This window comes from Phycodurus eques, chromosome 4, assembly GCF_024500275.1.
Source record: "Phycodurus eques isolate BA_2022a chromosome 4, UOR_Pequ_1.1, whole genome shotgun sequence".
In the NCBI taxonomy this organism is placed as follows: domain Eukaryota; kingdom Metazoa; phylum Chordata; class Actinopteri; order Syngnathiformes; family Syngnathidae; genus Phycodurus; species Phycodurus eques.
In genome coordinates this window covers 24,503,292-24,522,873 of record NC_084528.1, presented here as the reverse complement: position 1 = coordinate 24,522,873, position 19,582 = coordinate 24,503,292, and the positions used below count along the sequence as shown (strand labels likewise).

The following is a 19,582-nucleotide window of genomic DNA, read 5'->3' as shown; positions in this document are numbered from 1 at the left end:
GAAGTGCTGCACAAGAGCGCTCGCTTTATGCGCTCCCAGTCCCACATGGCCAAGGATGTTTAGATGCTGTTGAGCGTGAATAACTCGTAGAGAAAAGCCACCAATTCTGCGGCAGGGTGACACTTGCTCACTTGACGGACAGCAACAGGCACGACGGACCGCCTCAAGGTCGGGACGCTTCTTCCGCCAACGTGTTGCTGACAGAGGTGTCAGAAGCACTCATTGTACAGATACTTTTATAAAAAAAATAAATAAAAAAAAAAGACTGGTAAAAGTAGAAGTACTGATTCATTGTGTGAATCGTACTTAAGTAAAAAAGTACAGATTCTAGAATGTCCATTAAATTTAACACTGAGGAGTCACATGACACTGGAGGGGGAAAATTGCTAATTGGGTCCAATTTGGACATTTTCACTTAGGGGTGTCCTCACTTTTGTTGCCAGCACTTTGGATATTAAAGGCTGTGTTTTGTTATTTGGAGGGGACAGAAAATTTACAGTTATACAAACTGTACACTGAAGCAAAGTGTCATTTCTATAGTGTTTTCCTACAAAACATTAAAATATGCACAAATATGTGAGATACTGCAAGTACAAAAGTTTTACTGTCAATTACATAGTGTTGAAACATTTTAAAAAGCTGCCTATTTTAAATTATTTAATTACTGAAGCACATGTTCATGACTTGCAAGAGCTTCACATGGGCCATAAAACTAAAAGATATTTGACTGCTCACGCATAATCAAAAAGCTCTTAAGAAGCATCACTGTAGAGTGTGTTGATGAAAAGGAGCAATAAATGCCAAGCACTGATTAAAGGAACAAAGTGGAACAGGTTATATTGTTTAAAATTTACACTTTTATCACAAACATACCGTTTACACAGTGAAAATGACATTAAAATACCCTCAATGTTTTTTTCCCCCATTTTTAATCCACTAAAATGTTTATACTAAGGCAGAAAATATAAGTAGGAAATGAGGAAAATTAGAATATATGTAAAGTATAAAGTAGTCTCAAAATATATTTTTTTTTGTACCATTATTTGTAGGGCTAATCGAAAAAAAATCTCCCTAGCAACAAATCGGGAAAACGGGACCTGACGGAAAACAAAGTTTGAGCATTTTTGTAGATTTTATGCAAATCAAGCTAACTAAAATGTTATTTATGACTATGATTATTTTTCACATCAATCAGGCTGAAGTCATTTTGAATGTTCAACTTACCTGTTACTGTTAACTCGTCAAAGTTTGCCATTCAAACAGCCTAGGGGGTGTGGCTAGCATGCAGCAATTTTCTCATCGTCCGAAGGGGCTGATCGAATAATTCTGATGTAATGTAGACATTGTTGACAACTGGTTTTATTTTTTTTGTCAGAGATGGGTTATTAATTTAAATAACCTAATGCAGGTATGAAAACATGCCCACTGGTGGTTCTGCTCATGCACTTGCGGTTTTGTTAGAAGTCCTTCCTGTCACACATAGTCATATACATGTGTGTGTGTGTGTGTGTGTGTGTGTGTGTGTATGTATATATATATATATATATATATATATATATATATATATTTTTTTTTTTTTTTTTTTTGTAAAAAATGTTATTATTTTTTTTTTTCAACCCAAATGTTCAGTAATAAAAAGGAAATGGAAAAAAAAAATGTAACAGGTATCTCCATATATACACATCAGGTTTGTTTGGCACACAACAAGCTCGGGAATGTAAACGTCTTTTACATTCACTATTGTGCTTTAAGGAACATCTCGGAATACCCAAAAGGCTCGTGTGTGTGTGTGTGTGTGTGTCTCCAGTCCACAGAGAAAGTTCTTCACCAGGCACCGATGCAAAAAATCCACAAACTTAGCGAGTCTTTTGTGGGAGAAACGGGGGGAGTTTAGGCAGTAGAATGGTCTACGATCATTGGGTACAGTGCTACCTTGAACTTCCAAAGACCCCATAAGTCGTACAATTTATTAGGTACTCCAGAATTGTCAGGTCATTTTTTTGGTCCAACAATAAAAGAAGTTTTGGCATTTGAACAGTCATCGAACATTAAGTTATGTGCGAGCCAAATCACGCGGGACTTGTGCTAAATCTCATAAAGTTTCCACAAGACTTTAGATAAAATGACACCAGACTTCCACTCAATCACATGAGACTCCAGCAAAAACCCTGCAAGATTTCTGCTAAAGTCCTGTGATGCAAATCATATGAGACTTCTGCGAAATAACAAACTTCTGCAAAAATCTTGCCAGACTTCTGCGAAATCACATAAGGTTTCTGTTAAAAATTATGCGAAGCTTACGCTAAATCACACGAGACCTCCATCTAACCCCGAGAGACTTGAGCAAAAAGTCGGCAAAATTTCCGCCGCAGTATCGAGAAGCTAATCATGTGAGACTTCTGCTAAAATCCTGTAAGACTTGCTAAATCACGGGAGGCTTCTGTTAAAATTCTGCGAGGCTTTCGCTAAATCACGTGAGACTTGCGCAAAATCCCTGTTAGATTATCGTTTAAATACTGTGAGGCAAATCACACGAGACTTCTACTAAATCACATGAAACCTATGCTCAAATCTTGGAAGACTTCAACAAAATACTGCAACGCTTCTATTCAAATTGTGCAAGGCTTCTGTTAAATTATGCGAGACTTCCACTAAATTGTGTGACTTGAGCGAAATGAAATTTATGCTAAAGTACTTTGAGGCAAATCATGTGAGACTTTTGCGAAATCACATGAGACTTCTGCTAAAGACTTTCACAAAATCATGTGAAACTTGAGTAAAAGTCTTACAGGTAAATCCTGTAAAACTTTTTCTATAATTCTAAGAGACTTCCCTAAATTACATGAAACTTCAGCCATTTAAGATGAAATAATTAATTTCAACATCTATTTTTTTCTTTCCCTTTTTAGGATATTCACCCCACAAAAGCAGTCACGAGTGTTGCTTCATGTTTACCGCTGTTACACTTTTGTTTTACCAGGTTGCCTCCCCATTTGTTGTCATTCCTGTAAACGTTTTGTGAAAGAATAACTCTGATGTGGATCATTTTGCATTCTTGTGCTAGCCTCAGAGTTTTATTTTATTTTTTTTAAATTAGGTTAGTGGTCAAACTTCAAGGTACCACTGTACATACCCGATGTTCTCCAGGTGAGGACTACCAGCTTTCATACAGGATTTAAGTGTTTTTTACTCAGTAGAAATACCTGAAAACCACTATGCGACATCTGGTAGTACAAAGTCTTTGGGGGAATGTGAGAAGGTCATCAGTTGTCGTCGTCGTGTCGTCGTCTGTGAGCTCCGCCTCGGCTGTGGCCTTCTCGGGAATGGCCTCCAGGCTCCGTCGGCTACTTTTGGAGTCGGACGAGCCGCCTGTCGGTCTGCCTTTGCTGAGGTCGCACGTCAATGCAGCGTAATGGATCTGCTTCAGGTTCTCCTGAACATCACTGCGGGCGTGCTTCAGGAGGTCGGCCTGGCCCTGAGGGGATACCATCAAAGGAAGGTGAGCAGCCCCTTGTTGCCCGTTTACAAGGCTGCCATGGTAAAGCTGGGCGATTGATGGATTTTAGTGATTCATTCGAATTTCATAGGCTTTTGCTATTATTACCATATTGCTAAAAAAAATGTTTCATTAATTCATGTACAGATACTGTAGATGCAGTTAAAACAATTATTTTCAATGTATGGTACCCGTTTCACAAGTGGATTGAAGGTTCTCTCTAGTGGTATGTAAAAGAATCACTGTCTAAATACAGTTTAGTTGTATTCAACTTTTAAGTTCAATACATTTGCATTCCATCTTAAAAGTCGCCCAAAAAATGTCTTGTAAATTTGACACATCACCGGAAAATTAACAAGCCGGACAATGAATGACTTAATTAATAAAATGGATAAAAACAATTAACAATAAAATAAAATAAATCGCTAACTATGTGAAATCAGCATACGTGGGTAGTAACACGCTACATTTACTCCGTTACATTTACTCAAGTAACATCTTGGATAATTGCTTGAATGGATTATTGCTGCTGTGGCTATCGTAGGGTACACCATATGCAGCCACAGCAGTGCAAGGCACAGTGGTCGCCCTGGCTGATGTTTTTTTTGTTTTTCAGCGGCTCCTCTAACCGCTGGCAAGCTGGCCAGGGGCCGCAGGTGAGCAGATTCCGTCCGGTTCACCGCACGAGGGGGTACACAGTAGAGACACTGCCGTTCAAATGACACAAAACACATTACAGTTCGGAGAAAATGTATTTTTGCGAGTTGTGGATATAAATTGATGGCTAAGTGCACACTATACTTGTAGAACTGGGCCAAGTTATTATGAATAAGGAAGTGGAAATTCTGCCGACTGGCCACTGCATGAAATAAGGGGGCTTGGTGTTTATATAGTGGGGGAGGCCAGAAAGTATACGTCCCAGCATGCTTTCATCATGGGGCTGCCCCATCTTTAGCCCCGCCCAAAAAAGATGGCCAGTTGAGGTGAAAAAGAATTTTAAGCTATAGCTCAACAATTGTTCTAAGTCTTTGCACATATTTTCAGCACTTACCTTCAAACATATTTTTTGTATTTAGAAACAAAACACAAAAATGAATTTGGGGGGACTAAGACCTTGTTTTTAAACATTTCTCTTAAGTTCAGCACTTTGTTAAAATTGCGGTTGTTTTGAGATTTTTTATTTTATGTGCTCTATAAATAGTGTTGAGTTGAGAACAATTTTGGGGGGGTTCTATTTTATTTTTGGTGGTAAAAAAAAATGGGGGCGATGTATTATTTTTGCGAATGGGACTATTTGGGGAGTTGTTTTTAATTATTTGGGGGGAAAATATATTTTGGTAGGGAAAAAAATATTTTTGCAGCTTTCGCGGTTCAAAGTGCATCTCCGCAGACGTCCATTTACCCTAACGACATAGCTGCGAAAAGAGGAGCTAGTGTGGGCTGACAACTAAAGGATAGAGTTTGTCAGGATGATTTTTGGGGGGTGGGAAAATTGTCGGGGAGAGGATACATTTTTGGGGGGAGAAAAATCTATTTGTTGGGGTTATATTTTTTTGTAGGGAAAAAATTATTTGGGGGAAACATCTATTTTGGGGCAATATTTTATAGAGGAGGACAAAATCTCTATTTTTAAGCCAAAAAAAAAATCATTTTCTGGTTAATAAATTTTGGAGTGCAAAAAGCAATTTAGGGGGATAGCTGGGGGGAAAGATTTTTGTGGCATCCCATCTTCTGTGGAATTTCATGCAAGTTAATGCTTTGAAAAAAACAGTTTCAATGCTTGTCAAAGAAAAATCCCCAAAGAGAAAAACAAGAGCAACACCTCTTTGGAAAGATCTCATTCTCATTTCTGTTTTCTATAAAGGGAAAATAAAATGAACATTTTATTTATAAAATGAACATTTTATTTTAAGGGCATATAGCCAAGTCCAACTGTCAGGTATGTTCTCTACATTGTCCACGTTAAGAAAAAAATTTGATTAATTCAAAAAAAATAATAAGTAAAAAATCTTCTGAAATGAAGGCGTCACCTTGAGAATGGTAATGTTCCATGTAAAGCTCTCCACCACCTTGTGAAGCTTGCGGCCCTTGAGACCTTCCTTCACCGCCAGGTCATGAAGGTTCTGGTGGAACTGCATTGCTGGCAGGGAAAGACGACAATGAATCAACATGAGACTCATGAAACTCACTTGCTGCAGTCCAAATCCAGAACTATCAAAATCAATTTTCAAGTACAGTGGTGCCTAGAAATATGAGTGACATGGTTTTTTGCATTGGCTCAAAAAAGAGGATTCAATCTGCTTATTGCCACTCCCAGTTGAAGTTCTCTGAAAAAGTAATACAAAATAAACAAAACAAAGACAATTTACATATGTATTTTAAAAAAAAAACAACAACCCACATAGCTTTATTTGCCTCAAGTCCGCTCAGTTTGATGTTAACAAACAATGCAAAACACGATCTGTGTTGCGGTGATAGAGCCATTTAAGCAACAGTTACTTGAACATAAATGATGGAGCAACGCATATAGACCGACAATAAAACAGTACTGTATTGTATATCCGTATGTGTGTGTTATACTGTCCACAGGTGGCCAAGGTGCATACACACAGAAGGAGCAGCACAATATCCATTGAAGTGAAGCAAAAAAAAAAAAAAGGGACAAAAATTGTTTAGTTCTTTACACTAATTACATAATCATGTGATAACTTCAAAAAATTATTATTTTTTTTTTAAAAAGGACAATATTATCAAGTGTTATTTGTCTGATTAAAAACCCCATCACAAAAAAAATATTGTTTTTCTGGAAGGCTGGAACAGATTAATGGCATTTCCATTCATTTCAATACGTAAAGATGATTTGAAGTTGCAAGTGTGGTCACAGAACAAATTAAACTCGCATCTCAAGGCACCACTGTACTACTTAGAAGAAACATTGAAGTCCCTGAGGTTCAATAACTGGGAAATCTGGTAAAATATTCTGGAAACGTCACAACAAAAGGATTAACACTGTGTTTTGCTTTTCTTTGCCTTGTTTTGGGCGACACGTGCACCAAGAGCAGCAGCAGCTTTGATAAGGGCGTCACCATACACGTCATATTTATACGTCTTATTTACTGTTTGAACTTTTACTACAGAATGTTTTAAAATCAATTGATTAGCATTTGTTTAGCCATGATTTTGGAGGTCGAGCTCGAGATCCAATAAGCCAAGTCTTCATAAGTGTCCGATTTGATTTTCATGCCCTTTCAATCACTTTCCTGAAATATTTAAACCAATCGTTTGTCCAAGTAATGTCTGCTCCCATTAACCCGCGCGAATAGAGCGTTCGCTGCATTGTATACTGTGTAGTTTATTGGTATCTAATTTGATTTTCAAGCACTTTAAATCAATTCATTCAAAAGGCAATATTTCAACCTATTGGTTTTCCAAGAATTGCCGGCATCCACGGGAACCTTTGGAGACGTGACCTAGTGCTAAAATGCACTCTGAACAAATGAACATTGAAGGGGAGACGTCCTCTTGCTCTGAGTGTGTGTGTGTGTGTGTGTTAATGGTTTCGACTGTTATTGCTTTTTTTTTTATAGCCTCCAGTTGGAATGCGAGATGGGCGGGTGGGTTAAGAGGCAGTAAAGTCAAAGGAACAAACGCAACGTTGATGTACACAGTCAGACAGGCAGCAAGGTGATGAAGACGATGTATGCAGCGGCGTGTGCGCGTGTGTGTGCATGACGCATTATCCTCCAAGGTTCCGGCTCCTTGCGGGTCCTGTTGGAGCTGTTGCCATAGAAACATGAGGAGAGACCCCCCCCGCCCCCCGCCCCTCACAGTGGGGGAAAACCGGCGCAAACATTGACGAGGGGTTATTTTAAACGTCTCTCCAGTCTGCCAATGTGCACGTTTATTCCTCCTGATTGACTGACATGAGACATTTAATGACGTCACCATACCGCCAGTGCCTCTTTACCATACATTTACATTTCCTGTCCAATTACCTCTTTCTGCACTTTATGGGTACAAGGTGTGCACGCACACAAAAACACACACACACATGCGAGGGGTTGCCTAGCAACACTGGACAGAGTCTGGCAGGCACGCAGCAGGAAGAGGGAAGATCCTTCTCCGTGTTGTGATTGTGCAAGGACAGCAAATAGCCAGTTGAACGCAAACGTACTCTGCCAGCTGACCCCCATTCGCTCAACTTCCTCACGGCAGCATGGTGGGATGTTACACATCGGTCATGCGTAGCACCGGCACACAATTAGGGTGTCGAGCAACTCCGTCTTTGTTGCCACACTAAATTGCATTTACTCGGGGTTACAGGCTGTTTGAATTCAGCCCCAAAGCCAGTTTGACTTGGCAACGTGAAATTTGGTAGGCATATCTATTATGAGGAGACGCACAAAAAAGTCTCAAGACGCCATGCCCGGAAAGACACAGGAAGGCTGGAGGTTTGGTTTGCAGCACTCATTTTGGGGTCATTTTGGCCATTTTCAGGGGTCATTGAGTTGTGTGAAAATTTAGATCCCAGTCAGTTTGACTCCAGCAATATGAAGTCTGCTAGGCATGTCTATTATGAGTAGACCTACAAAAAAGACAGAGGAAGTCTGCCATTTTGGTTTGAAGTGGGCCCTTTAGAGTCAATTTGGCCATTTTCAAGTCTCCTTCGACTTGTTTGAAAATTCAGTAACAAGATTTTAGTATCCAATATAATCTCAAGTACAAATTTAATACATTTACCAATCCCAAAATGGGAAAAAGACCTCTCAGTGTCTCCTGACAATGATTACTGGGCACACTGGGGTGGGAGGAATTAGCTGTAGCTCCCCTATTTTGATGCACGACACGCCACCACACAGGATCACGGTACAGGGATAATGGTTCCCAGTCGGGGACCTGGTAACCATAGTAATAGTGCGGGTGGTGGGTATTCTCATTTCTCTTGGCTTGACTCCTGGGGCCTGTGCCCTCCCCCCACCTTTTGGTTATCAGGTGGGAGAGATGGGATATTTTTTAATTTTTTTTTAATTCAGCACTCGAACCCAGTTTCACTTGGAAACATGAAATCTGGTATGTATGTCAATCATGAGTAGACCCAAAAAAAGTCTCAAGAAGCCATGCCCGAAAAGACAGGAAGTCTGCTATTTTGATTTGAAGATGACCCTTTTTTAAAGGGTCATTTTGGCTATTTCCAGGGGTCCTTGGATTTGTTTGAAAATTAAGCCCACAAAGACAGTTTGACTTGGCAACAGGAAATTTGGAAGGCATGTCCATTACAAATGGACCCACAAATCAGTCATAAGATGCCATGCCCGAATATGCTCAGGAAGTCTGGCATTTTGGTTTGACGTACCATTTTAATGTAATTTCCAGTGATCCTTCACATATCAAAGGCATACTGGTCTGGAAAGGACATCCTCTTCACCACTGCGTTGAGCTCATCCCCTGTGGCCAGAGATTTAAAGTCTCCTTGTACAGGACAAACAGGGCCAGAGACTCCTCTGTCCCGAGAGCAACATAATTGCTAAATTTGCACAATGCCACAATAGCTAAAGTCTCTCTTTTTTTATCTGTCAACTGTCTAGGTCTCATCTGTATGATATACTTTTTTCGGAGTGTCTTGACTGTTTTAAAATGTATGTACTGTTTCTAAAGTGTGTTTTTAATTCAGCTCCAGAAACCAGTTTGCCATGTACAAGAAGTCTACCATTTTGGTTTGAAGTGACCATTTTAAGGACATTTCCAGGGATCCTTCAAAGGCAAACTTGTCAGATGGGTCGCACCCTCTGGAACATATACTTTTCTTTTGTTAATCCAGGCCCGATGACAGTTTGACGAAGCAACATGAAATCTGATGAATGAAGTCTATCATGAGTAGACCCAAAAAATGTCTCGAGAAGCCATGCCCCCAAATCAACAGGTAATCTGATAGTTTGGTTTGAAGCAACCATTTCAAAGGTAATTTCAAGGGATCCTTCAAAGATTAACTTGACAGCTGGGTAGCATCTCCAGAAATTTTATTTTTTTTAATTCAGCCCCCAAAATCAATTTGATTAGGACCATAACATTTGGAAGGCATGTCTATCATTAGTAGACCCACAAAAAGTCTCAAGAAGCAACCATTTTAACATAACTTCTAATGATCCTTACAAAATTACTTTTGTAAGGATCAACTTTTGTCAGCTGGTTAGCAACCTCTGGAATAAAAAATAAAGAAATCAAGCCCCGGAAGACAGTTTGACTAGGCATCGTGAAATTTGATGGGAATGCCTATCATGAGTACACTCACACAAAAGTCACACAAAAGTCTCAAGAAGAGAAAAAAAGAAGAGAAAAAAAAAGACAGGAAGTTATCATTATTTATTTTATTTTTTTTAAGTTTTGGTTGTTGTGGCCAAAGATTGTTGACTAGCCATAAAACAACAAACTCTAATAAGTCAACTCCAGATGTCAGATATTGACCAAATGTCAGTAATTTCATGACGAGGGGAAAAAAGTTGGTGTCTCTTTTGAGTTAGAATTTGGCGTGGGGTTTATGCAGATTGCATAAACCCCACGGCAGCACAAGCTCGCCTTTTAGAATGAATTCTGATTCACTAACATACGCACGGTGGTGCGAAGAAAATTGGCCGACTCAGTACGCTTGTGTCATGAATCTGACTGTGATTTTGCGTATACACTAAAATGATGCGCAGAGTAAGACAATTTCTACGAATTAGTGAATGAGGGCCAATGTCCTTGCCTGGGGGAGGTAGAAATGTATCCCAGTTTTGTGCTGCCTGAGTTTTATTTGAAATATCATCCGTTTGATTGCGACATTCGGAGGTTTTGATATTGAGCTGTGCAGGTAGACGAGTTTGTGAATAATTAATTAGAAAACACACACACAAAGTGTCCAGAGAGACTAGCGAGTTGTGTAGCTTCCACTGTTCTGTGGTTTTGGCTCACACCAAAAGAGAAGCACATTGAGTTAGGAGATTATTAGAAGTGACTCTGATTTTCAGGATATAGCCATGTTATCTTTTTGATTCAAGAACACCCCACAGGCCCCATTGTGTTCCACCCATTTGTGTTGTGCCTGAGGCGGAGGCGTGCGCAATAGTCACATTTTAAACTGTGTTGCGTGTTTTTGTTTGCACATTCAGGACAAAAGTATTTGTTTTAATTCCTCATTATAAAAAAAAAAAAACACCACTTATACAACACGTTTTTCGTCATGTTTTTGATATTGTAGGGTGAAAGCTGTAGCTGGCCACTAGTCTGGACTGAATAGGTGGCAACAATGGGGAAATTGTTTTGTATTTGCCAGTATTTGCAGGGTAATAGCCTGTCAGCAAAATATTGGAAAAGAAAAACTATGAAGTAGTTCCTTTTTGGACTGGTGAACTTAGTTCAAACTTTTGAACTATGAACTTAACTAGTTCATTTTTGGAACGATGAACTGAACTTTTAATTAGTTCACGTAGTAAATGAACTTTCTCAACACTGAACTAATTAGTACAGCACGATTAGATATACCGTGAAGTCAATGCAAATGCGGGAATGAGCGCAAATTCGTGTTGGGTAACCCAAAAGATGCATTTAACACAATACGAGTCGGGTGCATAAGCGAAAATTCTTTTTTTTCGCTGATTCATTCCAGTTGGAAAATTCCAACTTCAGCCACAAATTCATGCGATGCTGTTTTTTTTTCCTATTAATGGCACATCTTGCCTACTAGTACGCAATCAAACCTTACAAGTAAATTACTGTGCTACACTAAAAACACTACTACGCCCAACTTGTAGGCATGTGTCACGCACTGGTAGCCTACTGCACCCTACTAGTCTAGCACCAATATTCCCACTAGTAGTTTTGCCTCGCTATTAACAAGTTGTCCTACTCGTATTTTTAAAGTAATACAATGAATTTGATATCACTATTAGTACTACTAGCATGCATATGTCAACAAGTGCACAGTTTTGCTTCACTAGTACATGTACTTGGATTACTAGTATAGCAAAGTTTTACTACAACTAAGAGCGTACTAGTACATGAACCTTAAGATGGATGTATCTAGTACTAGTATGCTATTTGTCCTCACTAGTAAGATAATTTAATTGCACCATTAGAACAACCAGGGCACACTAGTAAAATGACTTGTGTCTTACTGGTCAACGTTTTCCACTACTTCCTTGCTTTCCACTACTGCATGACATTTGTGCACACTACTAGGACAACTACGTTACTAGTGAGGTAAAACTATTGGTGGGCATTTTGGTGCTATTAGGAGGCTACTAGTGTGAGACATATGCCTACTAGCTGTACTACTACTAGTGAAGTGCTACATGTTAATTGGTACAATTTGATAATATCACTAGAAGTACAAGTTGTATGCAGTAGTTAAGTGTATTGTTTTGCCTCACTACTAACATGTAGTTGTCTAGTATGCCAAAGTTGTCCTACTAGTGTGCATGAATGTATATATTTATCCATATCTAGGTCAGGCTAGTGGAATAAAAGTTACTAGTTAGAGACACTCGTTCTATTAGTGTACTGAATTGTCTTACTAGTAATGACACAATATACTAGTACATAGATCTTAAGATGGCTATCAAATACAGTAAATCGAATATTATTTCAAGGGTGGTGTGTCTGGTGATGACGTGATGGATTATTCACAATTTAAACAGGCGGTGCTGCCGGAACCTCCTGTTGATGTAAAGGGGGAAGTGGCTCTGCCTTGCCCCACTTTCTACACAACACAATGGATATACACACTGTATAGGTTGAGTGTTCTGTTCTACCCTAATTCGACATAACTTTATGGAGACGTGTTTTTTTCTGAATGGTTTTGTTTGTACTCACACTTCAGAGATGACTACTGTTTGCTCATAAACGCCTCGACCGCCAAAGAAGCACTTTGTCAACAGGGGTTCACACATTGTGTGTGTGTGTGTGTGTGTGTGTGTGTGTAACAATAACAGTTGCATCACATCCTGGAGCGCTCGACAAGATTTTAAGCAGCAGCGGAAGAGGAGATCCAAATAACAGCTTGTTTAGCTTTAAATATCCTCGATTATTTTTGGAAGATGATCATTGCGGGCCCACAGAAACATGAGCCACAAACACCGGGCTGGGTTAAAATACCGGTGACTGTCGTTACTTTGGGTAAATAAACTGGCTGTCGACAGGCTGTGGAAATTTCCGTCTGTGCAGATTATTGGCAAATTAAAGTAGTCAAGTAAATTTGACAGCATACTATTACTTTGTGTTCAAAATCTCAAGTAAAATCAACACTCGGCGACGAATTCTGTTGCACTTGGAGTAAATTACAAAAGTAATCTTTAAAAGATGAAATAAACATAAATGAATTGATTTAAATCCAGTTTTGGGGTTTCGAATTAGGGTTTCAAGCCAAAGTTATAGTTTCAAATTTGGGTTAGGATTTCATGTCACGGTTAGGGTTTCAAATTAGGTTTTGAAGCCAATGTGAGGGTTTTGAAGCCAGTGTTAGGCTTTCAAGACAAGTACACCAAGTACAGTTCAGGGTGTACCCCGCCTCTCGCCTCAAAGATAGCTTGGATAGGCTCCAGCACGCCTGCGACCCCAGTGAGGCTAAGCGGAACGGGAAGATGAATGAATGAATTTAAACAAGGGTCACAATTGCAAATTGTGGTTTGAAGCCTGTGGGGTTAGGGTTTCAACAAAAGTTGAAATTTGGGTTTGTAGTCTTGGTTAGTGTTTCAAATTAGGGTTTGAAGCCAGCGTTACGTTTTCACATGAGGGGTAGAGTTTGAAATTAGGGTTTGAAACCTTAGTTGGGGTTTTAAGTCACTGTTTTGGGTTTCAAATTGGGCTTTCAAGCCAGCAATGGCTTACAAACTAGGGTTAGGCTTTCAGATCAGGATTTCAAGTCTGAGTTATGGTTTCAGGCCTCTTCACGTTCATGGACATTTGGATGTATCATAACTATTGTCCAGTATATGGATTATCACATGATTGTTGGCAAACTATTGCCATTACACGCTATGATGTGTGAATCACTGCACCATTCACAAGTCAGTACAGTGGTTGCATTTGTGACAGTAGAAGCAACAAAAAGTAGAGCTTTTCCCTGCCGAGCACATTGCGGCCAACTCCCTGCAGCACATTATCATCTCACAGTCCTTAACGACAGAGGAGTTAATGACAGAGAATCTTTTAAACAGCACAGCATCTTCTTGCCATACCAAAGTGAAAAATAAATACATTTAAAAAATGAAAATAAAAAAGACACAGGCCAGTGTAGAAAACGCTAATTGTGGTGATGCAAATGCACCGTTATAGGTTTTGCATACCGGCTTTTTGGGTTTGTAGGATCCGCTCGTAGACTCCGTCAGAGTTCTCCAAGAGAGTCTTGCTGGTCTGGATCACCTGACACAAAACACGTTCACATTAGCACTAGGGAGCTACCATGGTTGCACTGTGGTTTTCCAGGGGCTTCCACACATGGGAGGTCTCTCTGAAAAAGACAGCAGCCGTTATTACAGGAAGGCCTGCGTGGGCGCGGTCGCATTCGCTAAAGCCCGAAATTAGAGGCAAAGTTGAAAGGAGGACTTTTCTATTAAAAGTCACGCGTCTGAAGGGCTCAAATGTAGACGCGACTGGCTTTGAAAAGAGAAAATGTGGCTCTTGTGAGGTAATTTTAGCAAGTCAAACATCAGGGTGAGTCATTGCAGAATGCTAAGTTTAGCTCTGATGCTGTTAAATGGAGAGAACAGACTGTGGGGACCTGCAGACAGTTGCTCATTAAATTGTAGCGCTTCAAGTCTTTGGGAAACCAAAATCTACCACATTCCACACATTACATCAGAAGTGAATATTAACACAAAGTAAAGCTAGTCTAATGTCCAAATTAGACTTTACACCGATCTGATCAGCCTGATCGGTATCGGTCGATAATTAGCATTTTATGCTGCTCGGCTTTAATGTCATAATTCGCCGGACATTGATCGGCTCCGCAAAAGACATTTACTCCGCGTCGCCATCGTGCATAGTATATTTGAATCCAAAAGCTAGTTTATTTGTAGCCTTGTTGCGCGTCTTTTGACGTAGTATTGGAAATATTTGACGGCCAATGAAGTTATTTAAAAAATAATAATAATAATAAAATAAAATAAAAACATTAAAAAAAAAACATGTCGGCGTGGTAAACATGACCCTGTCCCAGCTTTTTTGGAACGTGTTGCAGCCATAAAATTCTAAGTTCATGATTATTTGCTAAAAACAATAAAGTTGATCAGTTTCAACATTAAATACCTTGTCTCTGTAGTGTATTCAATTAAATATAAGTTGAACATGATTTGCAAATCATTGTATTCTGTTTTTATTTATGTTTAACACAATGTCCCAACTTCATTGGAATTGGGGTTGTACATTTTTTTCACATTCACACCTACGGGCAATTTAGTGTCAATTAACCTAGAATGCATGTTTTGGGAATGTAGGAGGAAACCGGAGCACCCACAGAAAACCCATACAAGCATGTGGAGAACATGCAAACTCCACACAGGCGAGACCAGGTTTGAAGCAATTTACATATGCAGCAGTGCCCGGCTCCTCAGAACTCTGAGCTAACTGTGCTAACCAGTCAGCCACCGTGGTGTCCTTTACTCGATTCACTGCAGTGAAAATAATCCTTTAATTTGTCAACAATCTGCTTAAAACATTAATTTCCCAAGGTTGTCTGCAAATGGTTTAGTAATGTTAGTAGTTGCTAAATTCAGATGATGGCTTTTCTCCAGCTCCTTTAGAACATGTGAACACAGCACAGTGGAGCTCTTTTTTTTTTTTTTTTTTCAAGTGATGATTATAATTTTGTTGCAGCACAGTGAAACCGCGATGGTGTATTCACGGCGACGCCACAACTGCAGTTAATGCACTCATTGCTATGGCGCACACTGTCATTAGCTCCACTAGGGTGAAATCAAATGGCCGTGTTATTTCTTTTCAGAGGCTGCTTCATCCTCCAATGAGACAAAGTGCACGCCTCGTTCTCACCTCACCATACGCTTTTTCTTTGGCTTGAACAAAAGACCAGTACGACATCACCATACAGTTGGGCTGCACAATTAAACGAATTTTAATAGTGATCGCGATTTTGGCTGCCACGAGTAAATGAAACTGATTGTCGGCGTTTTTTTTGCATTTAAAATGCGGGCACTGCTGCAGGGGGGCGAACGTATGGTTAAGGCTTCACCGCTCTCTGTGGCCAACTTCAAAATAAAAGCTTCAAGTGGCATTGATGTCCAACGTCGTAATATATGAAGCTTTTATTTTTAAGTTGGCCCTCTCAGCACGTGGCAGAGGCGGCGTGTGACGGTAAGAGACTAACAATTGTTGTAGCTGCTGACTTGATTAACTTTTCGGCTGGCCTGACTGCAGTAAAAAAAAAAAAAAACGCCAGAAGTAAACAGAGAGGGAAATCACAAGTGTTGAGTACTTTGCAGTTTGTGACCGTGCACGACTGACCAATGAAGCAGAACAATGGAGACTTACTCATCCTTGACAATTCACTATGTTGACGACGAGGATTTTCAAATGAAATGTTGGTGCTTATAGCCGAATGTTATTGCGTTTTATGCATTAACTGTATTTGCCTCCCTTAAGTTGCAATTCATGATAGCACTTTGTAATAGCATATTTATGCAGTTAGCCCATTGGTAAAGTCGATTTTTTGGGGGTACATACATTTTTGTATTATTATCTATCATTTAAAGATTCATTTTGCACCGTAAACTGGTACATTGGTGAAAAGTAGTGCATTCATAATAAAGATTAATAATTGTGACTAATAATCGTGATTACAGTATTGATCAAAATAATCGCAATTATTATTTCTGCTATAATCGTGCAGCCCTACCATATTGTCTATGAAAGTTAAGCTAGATGTTTTGTTTTTAATATTAACAGTGATTACTACTTCTTTTAGCACTTGTAGGACAGTTAAACATCCGTGTGATACATTTGTCATTTAATATATTTTTTTAATGTTTTATTGTTTTTATGGTTAGCTTTTGGTTGGTTTTATTCTTGTATGGCAGTTACACTTAATATTAAAAACAGAATTGACTTTACTGAAGTTGCTGCAGCAAATTTTTGGAAATTTCAGTTATCTGTTTAAAACACAACATTCATTGACCAATGCTGTTGACACTTGGTTTATTCACACAAAGTAACAATAGTCAGATGTCAAATTTACTGTATAAGACTCGCTGGCCGTGAAAATAAACCTCATTTGTCAATTATCTGCTCAAAACATAACATGAATAATAATAATAATAAGATAATTTCCCAAGGTTGTCTTCAAAATTATTTTCCAAGGTTGCCTGCACTTACTTAGTTTATTAACCCAAGGCAACAATATCTTAGCTGTAGTGAAAATAATCCTCTAATTTACAGTGGAAAGGCTAATAAACATACATTAGGTTCATATCCCAAGGTTGTCTACACTTGATTTATTAACACAAAGTAATAATATCCTGATGTCAAATTTATTAGACTCATTGTAGTGAAAATACCTTTTCACTTCTTTACTTTTTTTTAAACTGTGGAATGGTTTGCCACTCCACATCAGACAAGCCTCATCACTGTCTGATTTTAAATCCTTCCATAAAACCCATCATTTTCCTTTTTTTTTTTAACTCTTTTTACTCTGGCTTTTAACACCAGTTAGCATGTCTGATGTAATGTATGTGTTGTGTGGACCGTCCATTGTATTTTGTTTTATTTTGATTTTACTTATTTCATTTTACATAGTTTTTAATCTCATTTTATTTTATTGCATTGTTTTTATCCTTATTTTGTACTTTTGTTGTTTGTATTGTGTTGTAGAAGCACTTTGGGAACCTTGTGTTTTTTTTAAATTGTGCTATATAAATCAAGTGGATTGGATTACCGATATACATACTAATGCTTTGGTTTTGTTTTTTACAGTTTCACTTTGTATTAACAGCGATTAACTTATTATTACACTCACAGGTCAGTGAAATTTGTCATTAAAATGTGGCCCAAGATCAGATTATTATATTACTAATATACATTATTTCTTATTGCAACAAACAGAAGGTGGAACAGATTATAACTGACTTTAGAAGTTCTGGTTTCGTTTTCAGCACACAATCCATCATATGTACAGTATACGTGAGTTCGAGACTCATTTGTACCCGTTTGCACTTTTTGTCCTCATGAAGGTTTCTTTTTATAAAAGACACACGGGGAAGCCCCGGATTCTCCTCTCCCCAATTAAGAACCACAACCGTTAGTCCCCCCCGGTGGCTCACAAACAGCCCAGTGTTGCAAATGATCCCCACTTTATTTATAGTGCTTCTTGTTTTTATTAGGTTGGTAGCACCTATTAGGGCCTCTGCTTTTGATTGGATTGACTGTGCGCCACGAAATACCAGTAACCCACTCTCCCTTCTCTACCCTCCCTAAACTCAATTGTCCTCTTTCCATCACAAACAATTACCTCCACAAGGGTCACCTTAACAAGCACAAGCGCAGATTACATAATAGTGCACCTCCATGCCGAATAAAACGTTAAACAGCCGTGGCGTGCTCACGTTGCGCATTTGATTAGCTGCTAAATTATTCAAAGCGGCAAAGACTGACTACAACATCCGCTCGTCTAATGTGCCAGGAGGCTCTGTGGAAGGGAATCAGTCATGCGTAAAAAAAAAAAAGAAAAAGAAGAAAAGGGAAGATGGGGAATGCCTGTTGTGTTGCATAATGCGCCGGTATTGATTTTATTACTTAACATTAGCTGCGGCGCTATTAGCTCGCCAAAGGCCGCTGTCCCCATTAAGAGCGGAAAAGTCAAGGTATTGATCGAAACTGAGCAGACGGTGATTATTTTTCCGTGGTGGTGGACGGCTACACATGCGGGATATTTACGTACAAGGACAAATGCACCCAGCCATCCATTTTCTATAGCGCTTATACTCATTAAGGTCATGGATGAGCGGGAGTCTATCCCAGCTGACTTTTGGCGAGAGAAGCAGGGTAGACTCTAGACTGGTCACCACTCTCCAGTCAATCGCAGGGCGCATAAAGACAAGCAAGCATTTACATTCACAGCCTATGGACGATTTTGAGTTTTCAATGAAGCTAAAATGCGTGTTTTCGGAATGTGGGAGGAAGCCGGCATTTTGCAGAAAACACAAGCTTGCATGCTCTGCGATTGAGTCACCAGTCTGGGGTTTACACCGCTTATGTCACACAAAGTCTGTTGGGAGACTTGCTCCAGCTGACCCGCGGGACTAATAAGGACAAGCCATATAGACAATGGATTAAACGCACAGGTAGTCTGCCATTTTTGTCTTGAAGGCTCCAATTTTATTAAGTTTTCCATTCTTCAGTTTAATGTCGTACAATGTTTTTCTTATAATATCAAGTACTGATAAATCATGCTATAGTGACACTATCGGTAAAACAATAAAGCCCAAGTGAAAATCTGCACTGCTTTTGAGCTCTAGAACTATCTCAGCCAGTACAATACATTTAATATCTCATAAAATTCAACTGACTACCATTTAATGGCCTTAAATCTTTTAAATTGTTTTATCTTTTTACCTTTAAATACATGTTCAAACCCCACAGACACACCGATATGGTTCCCACTCAAAGTACTTATTGTCAGTGCCCTGCTTAAGAAACTTGACTTTTCGTGCTACTCACCAAGTCGTAGGTGGTGACCACCTTTTTGAGGACCTCGGGAAGCAGACCTTGGGGCTCCATGATGGGATAGTGGTCAGCAAGGTTGAAGAGCAGGAGTGGGCCACTGTCCAGTGCGCTAAGTCGAGGGGAGAGGGCCAGGATGCACTGCTTGAGGTTGGCCACGGCCGAAAGGCCACACAGCTCTTTAAAGGACACGATGGCATTCTGCAAAGGGGGACGACAAATCAGGAAATGACTACTTCGCTGTCATGTTTTGTAATGTCTGGCCTTCAGGCCAGGCAGACAGTCTAGAAGAAGTTGCAATTTGGTTGCACTTAAATGACCTTCTGCAATTGCACACCACTGAACCACGACAGACCTATAGGTGGTAATAATTTGCTATGGAAA

The 19,582-nt window shown here is 39.4% G+C and overlaps 1 protein-coding gene across 1 annotated transcript in view; it reads right to left on the bottom strand.

Moving 5' to 3' along the window:
* Positions 1-1,622: 1,622 nt before the first annotated feature.
* Positions 1,623-19,582, bottom strand: part of LOC133401584 (inactive phospholipase C-like protein 2) — a 32,830-nt gene continuing 14,870 nt past the window's right edge. The window contains exons 3-6 of the mRNA XM_061674759.1: positions 19,196-19,399; positions 13,816-13,891; positions 5,527-5,636; positions 1,623-3,475 (exon numbers count right to left, since the gene is read on the bottom strand). Coding sequence (XP_061530743.1) covers positions 3,191-3,475; positions 5,527-5,636; positions 13,816-13,891; positions 19,196-19,399 — 675 coding nt within the window. The 3' untranslated portion in view covers positions 1,623-3,190. The remainder of the gene's footprint in view (positions 3,476-5,526; positions 5,637-13,815; positions 13,892-19,195; positions 19,400-19,582) is intronic.